This window comes from Piliocolobus tephrosceles, chromosome 14 (genome assembly GCF_002776525.5).
Source record: "Piliocolobus tephrosceles isolate RC106 chromosome 14, ASM277652v3, whole genome shotgun sequence".
In the NCBI taxonomy this organism is placed as follows: Eukaryota; Metazoa; Chordata; class Mammalia; order Primates; family Cercopithecidae; genus Piliocolobus; species Piliocolobus tephrosceles.
The window spans coordinates 24,861,452-24,877,096 of NC_045447.1; the positions used below are offsets into that span (position 1 = coordinate 24,861,452).

The 15,645-nt window shown below is 53.7% G+C and overlaps 1 protein-coding gene across 1 annotated transcript in view; it reads right to left on the bottom strand.

Moving 5' to 3' along the window:
• The window catches only part of COL27A1 (collagen type XXVII alpha 1 chain), a 162,405-nt gene that overhangs the window by 100,639 nt on the left and 46,121 nt on the right, over positions 1-15,645 (bottom strand). Inside the window, exons 8-12 of the mRNA XM_026457102.1 lie at positions 14,530-14,574; positions 13,866-13,919; positions 13,383-13,427; positions 10,004-10,057; positions 8,593-8,637 (exon numbers count right to left, since the gene is read on the bottom strand). Of these exons, the coding sequence (XP_026312887.1) occupies positions 8,593-8,637; positions 10,004-10,057; positions 13,383-13,427; positions 13,866-13,919; positions 14,530-14,574 (243 nt within the window). The remainder of the gene's footprint in view (positions 1-8,592; positions 8,638-10,003; positions 10,058-13,382; positions 13,428-13,865; positions 13,920-14,529; positions 14,575-15,645) is intronic.

The following is a 15,645-nucleotide window of genomic DNA, read 5'->3' on the forward strand; positions in this document are numbered from 1 at the left end:
AGAAAGAAAAAAAGAAAATGCCAATCCTCTGTTCTGAGACCTGGTCCTGATGGAACGGGAAGGACACAGACTAGGGGCCGGAAGCTGGATCTAGGCCAGTTTTAAGAGCCTCTGTTTCCCCACTGGTCAAGGAGGGGAAGGCCTCTGTTGCATTTCCCAGCTCAGACCTTCTCTGATTGTGGCATGTTCTTCAAAAGCCACCCAGTGAAATCATGATCCCCATTTGACAGATAAAGGAAGCGAGGCTGTGAAAGAGTTAAGTGGCAAGGTCACACAAAGTCACACCACCAGTGAACATGAGCACAGCCTCCACAGGTGTTTCAGCAGCTCGGAGAGATGCTGAGCTGCCCGGCCCAGGCAGGTCTGTCCCTCCCGCCCCCTCCCTGACCCCACTCTGGAGGCCGCTCCACGCTCTGGGGAGATAGGCAGCTGGAAAAATATCAGCTGTGAGGACGCCTTCAGGGGCCCGGGACAGAACTCCATTCCTACTTCAAAAGGAAAAGAAAGTCCTCAAGCTTGGAGTTGGGGGAAACCTGTTCTCCTCCCCTCCTTGAATTCAAATCATTGTTTTTCCAGGGAAATGTAATTAAAAAAAAAAAAAAAAAAAAAAAGCACATGTTTTCCTGACCAAGTGAATGCTGGAGCTATGATTCAAATGGTAAACATTCCTCATGGAGGATCATCCTGTTTTTGGTTTCTAATACTATTGGAGGAGTCCAGTGAGCACACTAAACCCAAGAGACCAAACCTATAAACAAAACCCAAACCAGAGTCTCTACTGGTTAGGCAAAGACACTTTGAAATGTGTATGTGTAACCAGGTGTTTAGCCTGGCCCTGCCCCACAGCCCTACTCCCTTCAAATCTCTCCCCTGCCAGGAAGTCCTCTTGGGTTGACATTCACCCCGCAGAAGGTGTGGCTTCATTCAGACACCAAAAGGAGGAAATGAGAGGACGATAATGAAATTGAGACCAAGCTAGTCACTTTGCATGCAAGACTTCATTTGCATTTGATATGTATCTTTGAGGGAAAAGTTATTGGTCCCATTTCACAGATGGGAAAATTGAGGCTTGGTTAGGCAACATCACATGGCCAAGGTCACAAAGCAAGCAGAGCCCAGGTCCACCTCTGGAGTTTGGCATGTTCATATGAGCTATGCACGGGGAAAGCCTGGTATGCAGAGGCTGCTCAAACGCATGTCCAACTGGTTGCAGAGGGTGGCAGAGGAGTGTGGCAGGGGAGGGTGTATGCGTGTGTGTGTGTGTGTATCCAGATCATGTCTTTGTGGGGGCATATCTGACCTTACCCAAGCTTCCTCCTCCCACATCTTCAGGGTCTCACCTGCCAAATTCCAGTCTCACCTAAACCAGTCCTTCTTGGTCATGCTGAAGGTAGATCGTCTCACCTCCTGGGACAAGAATCAACCAGATGGGCTGTGGCCAGGGGAGCCTTCTTCCTTTTTTTTTTTTTTTTCCATGATACAGGGTCTCATTCTGTCACCCAGGCTGAAGTGCAGTGGCATGATCACTGCTCACTGCAAACTCTGCCTCCTGGGCTCAAGTGATCCTGCCGCCTCAGCCTCCCAAGTAGCTGGGACTACAGACGCACACCACCATGCCTGGCTAATTTTTTTATTTTTAGTAGAGATGGGGTTTCTCCATGTTGCCCAGGCTGGTCTTGAACTCCTGGGCTCAAGCGATCTGCCTGCCTTGGCCTCCCAAAGTGTTGGGATTACAGGTGTGAGCCATGGCGCCCAGTCAGGGGCGCCTTCTGAAGGCAATGAGTTCCCACCTCTGGCCTCTGGACTTTGGGGTAGAAGGACCTGGTAGGAGAGGAAAGCAACTCCTTGAGACAAGGGGGATATTGTCTGGCTGGGCACCTGGCTGACTTCACATGGTCTACAAGGAACAGGACTTGAGTAGTCCCTGCTCCGTTCTCCAAGTCCAGCATATGGAGATGGCCTGCGGATGAGCCCTGGCCCTCCTCCAGGCTGGCTGTCTGACCTTGGGCAGGCCCCCACACTTGACCCTCTGTCCTGCTCAGGTTGAGGGTGTGTGATCTCTAAGGACCCTTTAGAACCCTGTGATGCCCAATATATTCACATACAGCAGTCACCGGGCAGGTTTCAGACCCATGGGTCTGCATTCAGAGGCCCTTCCAGGCTGGCTCAAAGACTCCTCTCAGGCCCAGCTGCTGGGCCAGCCTGTCCCACGACAGTCCTAACTGCACCACCCACGGGCCTCTTGGGGCCTCAGTTTTCTTTGCCATCCAAAAGGGAGTGCTGTGAGGATGAGCTGACACGCCACATGGAGGGTGCCTCAGTGAGGGTGCCTCATTGCCACATGGGAGGCCACAGCCATGTGAGGGAATGTCTCTGAGGTATAAGCAAGGGAGAGACGGTCATCAGAATTTTGAGTCAATTTCTGGAGGGGAGTAACCTCTGCAGACAAAATGCAGCCTGAGTCTAACCAGAGGGCGATGATGGTGGGATGAAACAATCATAACAACAGTAAACTCCAACAGCGTGACCACCCAACAGGTCCTATTATTGGCTGCATTTTCGAGATGAAGAAACTGTGCTTCCGAGAGGTTAGGAAAAGTTTCCAAAGTCACACATCCCTGGCATAGCAGAGATGAGACTCGAACCCAGGCAGTGTGACTGCAGAACCTGTTCTCTCAGCTACAACCGCACACCGAATGAAGAGATGGACTAGAACCAGCCTACAGGCTCTCAAAGGCTCATTAGAGTCCTGAGCTAATGTGCAAAAAGGAATGGCATGATTGATGCTAAGGACTGGTTCTGCTTGGACATGCTGAGGGCCTCGGGGAGGCACCCTCTGTCTCCATCTTCGATCTTCCTTCCAATGCAGGGGTCAAGCAGATGACCTCTAGGAATCTAGGGTTTGTAATTAAGAGCACAGTGGTTGGAAAAAAGAGCTTTAAAGGTGCTGGAACAAATCTTTGATTGGAACAATCACAGGTCTAAGGATGAAAAGACCTGAGATGTTCTTGATGTTCACCACCTCATTACACCAATGGGGAGACTATGGCCCAGAACACACCCAAGAGCCCCCTCACCCACTACCTTGCCTCATCCCTCCACTACTAAGTGGCAGAGCCATTTCCAGCAGTCATCCCAGAGCTCCCTGGGTCTTAGAGCAGCGGCTGCTGAGCTGGATGTATAGCCCCCACTTCAACCCCACCTGCTTCCCTCTCTCTGGCCATGCCTACGTGTGTAAGGCGACCACATGGCATGCATGCCCAGCCTGGCCAGCAGCAGGGACCTTCCTCCACATGCCCGAGCTCCTGGCTGCAGCAGGCTGGCCCCAGGCCCAAGGAATGAGCTCGGCTCCCTGCCGGGGCCCCAGCCACGTGGTTTCTCTACTTTCCTAGGTCGGGCCCCTCTGGAGAACTGAACACTTCGTACTTGGAGCAGAACAAGGCCCAGGAGGAGATAGAACAAGGCTCAGGAGTGAGACTCTGCATTCTCTCTTGGCCACAACAACTCAGAGGAATACAGCTGAGGACAGGGACGGTTCTCACCACCACATCCAAAGCAGGATGCCAAGGAGAACGCAGAAGGCCATCTCCTCCACTCTTCTGCCTCCAGGAAGTGTCCACCCCAATGTCTGCTCCAGGGAGTGTGATACAGGAGCAGGGAAGCAAGGAACATCTAGAATTCAAAGTTCCACTCATGCTTCTAAGGCTCAGGTCCCTGGTCTGCAAAACAGTCAGCACTGTCCCACTCACCTGGCAGGGCTGGGCTGAAGAAACGGTGAGAAGTTTCTAATCCAACCCCTGGTCAACTCTAATGTGCCATCACTACACTAGTCAGGGTTTATATCAAGATGGGAATATTTAGTAACCTCTAGAAGGAACCCGCAAAAGGATCTTGGAGAACTTCTATCAGGTGGATATTCTCCAAAGCCTGGAAGTTCCTGCTTAAGTCTAACCTGCATCCTTCCTACTGCACTTGAAGCAGCCATATCCTTTTCTAGGTGTGCAGCCTCCAAGCGTGCTGACATAGAAAGACCCCTTGAGGTTTCCCAGCACCCTCCTCTCGTGGTCTAAACATGTTTTTACCCTGCTCTCCTGAAATCCACTAGGAAATCTACTCAAGAAAAGTCACCTCAGGGGACAAGGAGAAGACAGGAAGGCAGAGTTCTCTCCAGGATTCCAGGGGCACCAATAGCCTGGGTCAGCTCTGGCTCACATCTCGGTCGCTGGAGACCACATCCCCAGCTCACAGCATCACCTCAGCTAAGAACCTTAATCTGCTTTGGCCTCAATTTCCCTACTTGGAAATAGAAATTCTCTGTCACTTGGCTGCCTGCTCCCTGTAATCTGAGAACTGGAAAGAGCCATGAACTTGAAGCCCAAATGCACTGTGTTAGAAGCCCTGCCTCCTCCCAGAGGACTGCATGGCCTTGGGCAGGTCCCAATCATCCCTGAGCCACACCCCAGGGAGTCAGTGCCAGGGCTGGGCCCTTCCAGCTCTAAGCTTCAGGGTCTTCCCTCCGGACTCATTGCATGAGGCCAGTCTTGGCAGGCCTGGCCAGGGGCTATGAGAAAAGCTGTGCGTGGTGGCCTGCCTTACGGGGCCATCCCAGCGGGCTTGAAAGGACATTTGGATAAGACAGGTAGGACTCACTGCAGCATCTTCCTAGCCTGCTCGTAGAGACCCTTGGCTGGGAAACATGGCTCAGTCTCTCACTGTGAGTGACACTGAGCCATGTCCAACAAGCCAGGACAGGCAGGAGAAACCCATTCAGCTCCAGCCAGAGCTGGTAACATTTTCTATCTGGACCCCTCCTCAGAAAACCACAACACATTCTCTTAGCAGGAGGTATGAGGAGAGCTGAGAGCTGTGGACCAAACTTTTCTCTGGAGGTTGAAGATGGGAGCAGAGAGAAGAGGGAGCCACGTGGAGAGTACCCTGTCCTGGAAAGCAAGAGTTCTGGGTTCAAGTCTTGACTTTGCCAACAACTTGCTGTGAGACCTCGGGCAAGTGTCTTGCCCTCTCTGGGCTATGTCTGCTTATCTGTCCAAAAAAGAGTTTGGGCCAGGCCATCACTAACGTTCCTATAGCTCTGATGTGCTTTGACCACCACTGTCTCTTCCTCAGCTCGCATTACTAAAAGACTCTCACACATCACCCTTCCAAATTAGATACTGAGGAGGCCGCATGCATGGGCCCGAGGTTTTGCCTGCTGGGGAAAGACCGACTACAGCAAAATCATCACCAGCCCTGCCAGAAATGACGCCAGCTGCGATCTGGCATGAAGGAATTCAGCTCATTCCCCTGTCACTTCCTCTTCTTAATAAGTGCCTAGAAACTGCCTGGCCTAAAGCTTGGATAAGGAGGAAAAAGCACTCATGACAGGAGCCCCCAACCCCACCATGTAGATCAAGGGGTTGGGAACACCAGCAACAGAGGGATGGCCCTAAAGACTGTCCAGAGTCTTCAGGCTGAGAGCCACGGCGGACTCAGAGGCCCAGCGGAGACAGAGACAAAGCTGTAGGGACTCAGCCGATGTGAAGTCCCATTACGTACACATTAAATCATATCTGACACAGATCTTGCCGATTTGCTGGCCACGGCGACTGGAACAGAGTCGAGGGTATTTTCACAGCTCTCAAGGGTATTGCACGGGCCCAGGGCTGAAAAGGTGTTTCCCTGCACCCACATGCAGGGACACCCCGGTGCCAGGGAACACACCTGTCATGGAGGTCAGAGCCTAGTCTTAGAAAGTTAAAGGCAAAAAGCAAGGAAGCAGACAGAAGTTCTCAGTCGGGCAAGGGTTCAGACGGTCTATGGACGAATGGCTTTGACAGTCTAAGCCTCAGTTTTCTCATCTGGAAAATGGGGATAATCAATCCCGCCTCAAAGGTTCACTGGGAGAATCGCATGTGGTTCAAATACTATGCACACCAAGGGCCTCAATACACATTGCTTCCTTTAGCTTGCAGGGGGCTTAGGGTGGCAACCATGCCCTCTTCTGGTTATTCGTCCTGTTTATTGATCGTCTCTACCCTTAAAATTTGAGCTTCACGACAACAGAGATTTTTGTCTGTTTTGGCTACAGTGTTATCCCTAGCGCCTGGCATAGAGTAATATATTCAACCAATAATCTTTGGTCGAGTGAGGAATGAATGAGTGGCCTTATCTCACACAGGCAGGATAACGGGACCTCAAAGCTGGGACTGCCTTCTAAGCCAGGCCATGAACAGGATGACTTTCAGCTCCAAGAAGAACACAGGAACACGGCAGGGAGAAGGTGTATGAAGGGGCTGCCGGGAGAGGAGATGAGGAGGATGCAGAGGATGGGGTGGAAGGGGGAAACTGAGGCATGGCCCTGCTGACATTCCTTGTGGTGTCCGGTTGGAGAAGAGGCCATGACATGCCTAGGCTTTCCTGGGTCTTGCCTCTTCCATGCTCAGGAGACTCCGGACCCCAAGCTCTACACAGCCACACTCTGGCACTGGAGTTGAAAGCTCTGGCTGTGTTCTAATCCAACTCTGACACTGAGCAGCCATGTGACCTTGACCTCATCATTTACCTCTCCGAGAAGCGATCTCATCCGTAAAGCAGCAATGCCTGGCTCCTAGGATGCGTCTGAACAAATCCCCCAAAGGTGACCCTGGAGGCTGGCCTGAGTGTTGGGGTAGGGCCCAGCTGAGATCACCTAAGCAAGTCAAATGCTCGCACTCTGCAACTTAAACCGTGGGAAACCAGACCCAGCAAAGGTGAAGTCATTGGCTCAGTGTCACACAATACAGAGATCCCCTCAGCCATTCAGGAAATAGGAACAAGGGCTGCTCCATTTATTGAGCACTTACTAAGTGACAAGCACAATGATCTTATGAGCCATACTATTGTCCCCATTTCTCAGAAGAGAAAACTGTGGTTCAGAAAATTTGAACCCAGCCTGCTTCTTCCCCAGGGCCTTTGCCTTGAAAGCCACACAGCTTCCACGCCACCTCATTGAGAGTCTTCATAAAGTGAGGGAGACTTTCTGGACTAACTTATCCAATATCCCAACCCCCAAGCCCTCCCTGTCTCCCTATCCTACTCTCTCTTAGATTCAGCACTACCTAACCTTCATTTAATCGTTCATTCTTCCATTTCCCCATTCAGTGATTGTGCATCTGTCTGTCTGCCCCAAGAGAGTGGGAACTTTGTCTCATGCACTGCTCTGCCCGAACGAAGCACGACGCTTGGCCCATAGTAGGCATTCAACAGATATTCATGGGATGAACAGATAATCACTGGATGAATGAATCGCCTTGCCTAAGGTCACGCTGGCTTGAGGGACAAGCCCAGGTGCCAGCCCAGCCCTCTCAGACTCCAGGTCCTTGCCCTGCAGCTGGGAGCATCAGGTGCGGCTCCTTGCCCAGGTCTATGTGTCAGGTGTTGGACCTTAGAGAAGACCTCCTGTCCGGGCCACAGAGGGCTCTAGGTTGGGGGCAGAGGGACCTCCTCTGTCAGTTCTTTGAGGCCAGGACTTGTTTCTTTCTTTTCTTTGTTTTTCCTCTTTGGCCCCCAGAGGGCCCAGGTTAAAGGCTCCAACAGTTAACATGCCCATCAGTGGCAGAATCACAGAGAGGCCCCTCTGAGCACTCTCGAATGCTCCAGCCTCCTCTTCATACTCCCTTCCTCACCAACCACCAGCGAAGGCAGGCCCAGACTTGGGCTGACCATGGATCCAAGTCAAGGGGTCAACCTGCAAGGCAGTGGCAGAGGGACCCTGGATATCTCATTCTGCCTCTCAGAGCCTCAGTTTCCCCCTTCTCAATAACTGGAATGAATGACCTTCCTTCCAGGCAAAGAGTCTAGGGAACCTATTTTTATCATATGACTGCCAACTGGGGACCCTGAGAGGCTGCCTCAAGCGGCCACTGAGATCAAAGACCCCGGGCATAAACCAACTGAGTTCGAATCCTGGCTACATTGTTTACTCCTCCTGAAACCCTGGGCAAGTGACTTAATCTCTCCATGGCTTGGCTCTTTCTCCATGTTCTGCACATGAACAAACAAGGGGCAAAACAATTTTCTCCCACGATGGGGAGTCACAGAGAGAGCTGGTGGATTGGGGGTCACTGCTGAGCCCCTCTTTGGGTCATGCCTGTGTGGCCCTGCCCATACACCCCATTGTCCTCTGGCCTTGTGTGTGCATGAGCAAACTGGACAGAGCAGAATGACACCAAGACAACGTGGAGACTGAGTGTTCCCTGAGAAGGGAGCACAGTCACCTGGTCTGGCCAAGGCCCCCCGGTCACAGCAGACCCACAGACACAAATAGACAGAAGCCCCCAGACACAGAACTGCACTGGAGAGCCACTGCCGCCCACACGGAGAGAGGAGCCAACCCCAGGGGGGCCCAGAGCCCATGGAAGCCCCAGTCCCAGCCAGGCCCCAGTCACGCTGTGTGCCAGCAGCAGGTCCTGTGGCCAGACAACCCCACATGCAGCCCCCACACTCAAAGCAGGGAGAGAAGCAGAAGATGCCAGGCAGCAGGCGGCCAGGGCAGCGTGGCCGTGGGAGGTGGGGTTCCCCACTAGAGTCTGCGTAATAGACACGGAAAATCTTTACCGGCATACCCATCTTGCCCCTCTTGCCAGGAACACCAGGCAGGCCCTGCAGGGGAGAGACAGGGTAGACGTCAGGGCAGGATGCCAGCAAGGACAGTCAGGCTTGCCCCAAACCAGCCCAGAGCCACCCATGGCAGGAAGTCACAGAGGGCCTGCAATGTGCGCCATTTACGTGGCAGCCCCAGTGACATGCATGTCGGACGGATGGCAGGGTCGGGGTCTGTGGTGACCTAAGAGACAGAGAAATGCCAGTGTTCTTGTATTCAGCAGACGCTTCATAAATGCCCAGGCTCCAGCTGTCCTAAGATCCTCTATACCCAGCTTATGGAGGTTACAACTGAGTTCCCACAGATACGGGCTCAGGTTGGGAGGGGGCGGCGAGGAAGGTCCCAAGGCCACCACCCCAAGGGCTTCTAATGGACCTCCAGGCTAGGTCAGGGGTCCGTGAGAAGCTCCCACACCATCTTTTGGACTCCTCTGACTTTGATACTTGATTTGGAAGGACGGGGATCTTAGGAAATCTTAGCATCCACTGCCTGCCATCAAACCAGCCCCACCACCTTCCCCAGACAGCTGCTCCGCCTGGGAGTCCTCAGCTCTTCAGAGACCTCAGGGCCCAAGCAGAGGCCAGGTTTCCAGCCCAGTCTCCCCTCCCCACTGTCCCTCACCTCTACCCCGGTCCACTGCCCCCAGCCAGCTACAGCCATGGCATCTTGTTCTCAGGCTGCTCTTGCTGTCCCCACCCCTCACCAACACATTTTACTCAAGTAAACCAACTGATCTATCTAAAAGAGGAATCAGCAGATGGTTTCTGGAAAGGGGCAGATAGTGAATATCTTTGGCTCTGCGGGCCATACGGTCTCTGCCACAACTCTGCCATTGTAGTGAGAAAGTGGCATTGACAATATGTAACCAAATGAGCAAGGCTGAGCTCAATAAAACTGTTTGCAAAAACAGATAACTGGCTGGATTTGGCCCATGGGCCGTAGTTTGCAGACCCCTGATCCATACTATAAAGTGGGCCTGGTGTTCATTGGTTGCAAGTCCTCAAGAGGCTCTGCATACCCTCAGAACAGAGTCCCTTTCCTGACCTTAGTCCTGGGCACCTAGGACATTGCCCCAGGGCCCTCTCCAGCTTCAACTCCTACCACTCTCACCCTCTCACGCAGCACTTTGGCGGTGTTGATTGTTAAACTCGCCAAGTTACCGTAAATTCCTGACTTTGCACATGCTGTTCCCTATGCCTGGAACGCATCTGCCTTGACTTGTCCCCTTATCAGACTCCTACTCGACTCGAGTGCACCTCCTCCAGGAGGAATTCCTTGACTTCCCCAGGCTGGTGCCTGGCAGGTCCTGCTCTGCTTGGGCAGGGGTGGCTGATAGATGGTGAATAACCAAAGAAGCAAACTTACTCGCTCTCCATCAGACCCTGGCAGGCCGAAGAGCCCTGGGAGCCCAATGTAGCCCTAGGAAAGAGAAGAAGTGGGGTCACAGAGGTCAAGCGGTGAGGTGTGGCCGGCCCAACCTGCCCCAGCCCACCCACCCCTGCCATCCCACATCCCGGCTCCTCCTCTTCCTCCCCGATGGCAGTGGCAGCTCCGGTGGCTCCTCGATGACATAGGCCTTGAGGCAAGTGTATATGCCCATGGACTGCATGGTGCTGGCTTCCACGATGTAGTCCAAAGGCACATACCCTCACGCCAGGGAAGGGCGCGGGCGCTCACCGACAGGAGGCCCGCCCCGCGCCAGGGCTCCAGGACCTGCAGAAGGAAGCTCGCGGCTGGGTTAGATGCTAGCATGGCACCAAGCCCTCCCCAACCCCAGGGATGCTGGCAAGTGCCCGTGGATCCTGCCACGGCTCCTCCTAGGTCTTCAAGGTCCTGGAGGTAGGACTTACATTCACCCCTGGCCGCCTGAGTGATGGCATTAACTAACAGCAGCTGCGAACCCGGAGTGCCGACATTGTGCCAGGCACATGCATGCTACCACATTAGACTCTCACAAGGACCCCCAGATTGTCATCACCCATACTGGACAGATAAGGAAACTGAGGCTCTGTAGATAAAGCAACATGACTAGTCAGCGGTGGAGCTGTGAATTCTCTTCAAGGAATTCCTAATCAGCTCAAGGGTCACCTAAGTCCAGCTGACTCCGCAGCCGGGGCTCATCACCTTTCTGGGGTTCTTCCCTAGGGTGAGTCTCATCTCCTCCCTCCCAGCCTTTCCTCACTGTGTCCCCTCCACCAGGTATGTCCCTTCCATCCCTCATGACTTCCGAGCCAAATCCTTCAAAGCCCAGCTCTCATGAGCTCTCCTCGGGCAAGCATCCCTGATACCCCAAGCTGGAAGCAATCTCTCCCCTCCACCCCAATGCCAATTTTGCACCTCAGTAGCATCTTTCTCCACTTTCTCCCTTGTATCTTCATTATTTGTGTTCACGCTTCATGTCCTCATTAGTCTGGGAACTTCTTAAGGGCAGCGACCTCGCCCGGGGCTTCTGCCGCTATCTGCATGCCACTCTTTGTGCAATGATTTAATAATAACTCTAACCAAAGCTAATGTTTATTGAGCATGAACGACAGGCCAGGCCTTCTGTCAGTGCTTTGCATATATTAAAGCATTTATTCCATCCCCGAGAAAGTGCTATGTTTTATTAATTATATATATACAGAGAGACGGAGTCTCACTCTGTCATCCAGGCTGGAGTGCAGTGGTGCAATCTTGGCTCATTGCAACCTCTGCTTACCAGGTTCAAGCGATTCTCCTGCCTCAGCCTCCTGAATAGCTAATCACAGGTGTGCACCTACTATTTACTTTTGTAGAGATGGGGTTTCGCCATGTTGACCAGGCTGGTCTCGAACTCCTGGCCTCAGGTGATCCACTCACTTTGGCCTCCCACAGTGCTGGGATTACAGGCGTGAGCCACCGCGCCCAGCCACGAGGAAGTATGATTACTCAGCCCCCTGTAGAGGTAAGCCCATTTAGGCCCAGAGAGGTGAAGTAACTTGCCTAGGACCACACAGCTGAAATGTGGTAGAACTGGTATTCAAATTCAAGTCTTCTGACTCCTGGGCCTGGGCTCCTAACCACTCTGCATACTGCCTTCCCTCAAACAAGCAACCCAGAGGCTCACAACCATCTCTCCTTCGCTGGAAGGCCAAGAGGCCACTGAGCCTCCTTGTTGGCATCCAGCATTAATATCCGTAATCTGAAAGAGTGCCATTTGCTACCATTCCAAATAGGGCTTATCTCCCAGATTTACGGGTGAGAAAATAATTGGCTCAGAGAGGCCCAGTGACTTGCCCAAGGTCCCACAGCTAGCTGAGGGCAAGGCAGGTCTCAAAGCCTATCATCCCGATTCCAAAGCCTGCCCTCTGCCTACTTCAGAAATATGAGGCTGGTGGTGGCAGGGTTGGAAGGACGGCTTGAGTGACTCACTGCTCACCCAGGCTGCCCATCCAGGGCTGTGCGGCCTGTAAGAGACAGGAGTGCTGGGGCCAGACCAGTCCTCTCCTCCTATGTGGCTTTGAGATGCCACCGGCCTGGCAGGCAAGTCGAGCAATGCCAGATGTCATTAACATGCCCTGTCCTTCTGGCAGATCAGGAGATCAGGACTGGGGCTGGACTGAGAAGACCTTTCTCCCTGGGTTTAGGGGGTCCCTCTGGGGGCACAGCCCATGGGAGCAGCAGAATAAAGGAAGAAGTCCACCATCCTGGGACAAGAGCCTCCTCAGGCCCTGCTTATCACAGTAACCTCCTGGGGAATGCACCTACCAGCCCCCACTCCCGCCTCCCCGTGCTCTCCTAACAGCCACCAGTCTGCTACAGGGATTAGGGCTGAGACTGCAACCATTCTCTCCTCTCTCTCCTGCCAAAATATAAATAGCTTTGGCTCAGGAGCAAAGGATACATGATCTGTCCTGACCAAGGACTGTGTGACCCCATTCCTGAGCATTCCTTGAGAGGCAGCAAGTCCAGGCCTCAGAACACCTGGGTCCTCATCCCAGATCCACCTTAGGCATGCAGTGTAAGCTGGGACTATCCAGGCCCCGCCATGAACCCAGTTTCCTTATATGTAGAAGAGAGGATTCCATCACACCAGCTCTAAATCTTTCCAACTCCATTTACTCCATTCAGTCCACCCAGAACCTTCTCTGTCTTTCCACAACCCACATGGGAGTCCCCACCTGTTGGCCCCCTCCTGAGCTGTCAAGTCAGCTTGACATAACCAGGTTACAGGTACAGATGGACATCATGACCATTGTAAAGGTAGGCAAACTGAGGCTGATCGCTACTCAGGGTCTGCTCCATGGGGGCCTTGAAGAAAGGGGAGATCTGGAAGCTCCACCAGGCTGCAGGCATAGGTAGCATTCACACACCAGGTGCCCTCCAAGAAGAGTGGATCCCCCCAGCCCTCAGTTGGGAGTAGGAGGGAGGTCTCTGAAGATTCAACGACAAGCAATTCAAGTGGCCCATACTGGCTCTCTTGTAACTTGGGGATGAGCCAGGAGACACAACAAACAAATGCCTAGTTGTTTGTAGCTGGACTGTGGCCAAACCCCCAGCACAGTCTTTGCTGCCCAGACTTCTTGGCCAGGGGGACCAAGCAGCTTACCTGGCTCAAGGGTCTCCCATCACCCAGCCCTCCTGCTGCCCCTCTGTTGTCCGGGAGCGCTCAGGTGGGAGGGCCTTGGCTCTCCTTATACTTCTGACCTCCCATCAAGCCCACTGGCGGGACAGGTGATGCTCACCTAGAACCCCACCCATGTGGCACTGGCCAGGAACCACTTACCCTGCTGCCTTTGGGGCCGGGATCTCCTACCGGTCCAGGTAACCCCTGAAACACAAAACACAGAGGGGCAAGGACATATGGAGACGCTCCACCTGCTGCCAATCCTGGGGTGAGTGCTTCCTCTCTGGGGCCTCTGCTGCTCTCTTTGTAGAATGGGGGTGGGGTTAGATTAGCAGTCTTTGGCCTGACCCCCACAACCCCAGGATCCCAGGGAGGTGGCTGGTGGGTAGGAGGGATACTGAGTGGGAGGAGCCTCTGGAGCCGCAGCCCCACAGAACAGACCTCCTCTTACTATGCAGCCTTATCCTGTGCCTGCAAAGACAGGCTTCCTTGCTCCAGCCCCCTGGAAAGTCCCCTCCTTAGGGTCCACCCAGCAGGTGCGGCTCCTTGGCCCCCAGCCCACCGCCTCCCTCTGCCTCGGGGCACCTGTGGCCATCTCCACATCACCATGGCCACAGAGCTTCCAGAAGCCATATACTGCACCTGCCTGCCAGGGTAACCTTTGGCCCCTGGGCTGCCCTCAGGTCCTGGCTGCCCCTGCAAAGAAACAGAGAGAAACATAAGGAAAGGAAAGACCCTGCCCAGCTCTGGGTCTGCGGACCCTAGGAGACTGGGGCTGGCAATGAACAAAGAGAGGGGCAGGAACGTGAGAGGGAACAGGAGGAAGGGTAGGGCCCCCAAGCCCACCCCTCTGTGAAACCGGTCAGACCAGCTCTGAGGGACAAAACCCCTTCTGCTTGCAGCCCAGGAATAAGAAATCACTGAGGAGGCCTGGCTGGTTCTCCCATGCTGGCAGGGCTGCTGTTTGACTTGGGCCAGGCCAGCCAAAATTCCTGCAAACCCCGTGGTGGCGTGTATAATATCCCCTAACATCGCCCGGAACAGGCCAGCTATTCATGGCTCCAACTGGCGTTGCGCGGCTCATGCCAACATCAGGCCGGCATGGACTCTGGCTCTTTTGGGCAAATGTGGCTGGGCAAGAGAGATGGGGTGGGCTGGAGTGGGCTGGAGGCCCCAGCAGGGTGAGAGGCAGAACAGCCTGGCTCTAGGCTGGCTCACAGAGCAGGATCTAGGGAGGGGGCCAGAGACAGGTAAGGACTGGGAAGAGGGACAGCGACCAGGGCAGGGCTGAGGCTGAGGCCCTCACCTGTTCTCCGGGGTGCCCTGCCGGTCCAGGATAGCCCTTGTGTCCCTGTGGGGGGAAGAAGCTGCATCAGGCAGGGAGGACACATCTGGGCCTGGAAATTGCAAGGGCCCAGCCTCCTGGCCTGCTCTGTTCAGCACCATATGTACTGCGTCCAGGATGGAGTGTGCGCTCAGTAAGCGTTCCCCAGATGGATGCAGATACCATGTGACGGTTCGCATATTCCCACGGTTTTCTCTCTGCTCCCAGTGGCTCTTAGGCAGAGGACATCATGGGGGTCATTCACTGCTCTGGCAGAGTTGGTGAGATGAACTGGAATAGAGCAACTGTGACCAGGAGACGGTGTATCGCAACCATTCCTTCTGAATCCAGAGATAAGGTGACACCATCTCTCAGGGCTAGGATTTGTCAATGGAGGAGTAGACTGAGTAGGACTCGAGGTCTGGAATGTGCTGAGCAACCACATCACACGTGATGCTGGGATTCCCTCCCCTGTCAGGACCTGCCCCTTCTCATAAAGCCCCCATCACAGGCCTTGACCACATATATTAACCCAAATAGCTGTTTCCCTTCTCCCACTGGCCCCAGCTCCTATTCCAGGGAGGAATAGGCCACCCAGATACTAATGAGAAGGACTCTGGCAATGCCCCAGTACCAACTTTGACCCTCTGTCCTGATAGTCCAAAGACCATGGTGTAAGGCATGGCCAGGCCAGGCCTCTGGGTAGGTGGAGAGAACCAAGCTGAGTGTGTGCTTTCAGGTGGCACAAGGTATCATCACCTGAGCCATTTCATAAGACTAAGGAGGTCTCCAGAGGAAACCTCACACTTCAAGTTTCCATCAGCTGGGGGGGCTTCCACGGTACACAGGGTAGCCACACTTATCCATGTTAGACCCTCTTATGCAGGGAGCTCTGGGATTAGTTTAGATGCTGTCCCTTACTTACTATGCAACTTCGGGTGGGTTACTACCCTTCTCTGAACTTCAGATTAGGGAGTTAGAACTCTGAGTCCCCTTCAGCTCTGATGTTTTAGAACCCCAGAGTTTGAAGACCCCCTCCAGAGTCACACACAAGACTAGAACACACACACGCCCGCATGCACGCTCAAACCTGTAGAC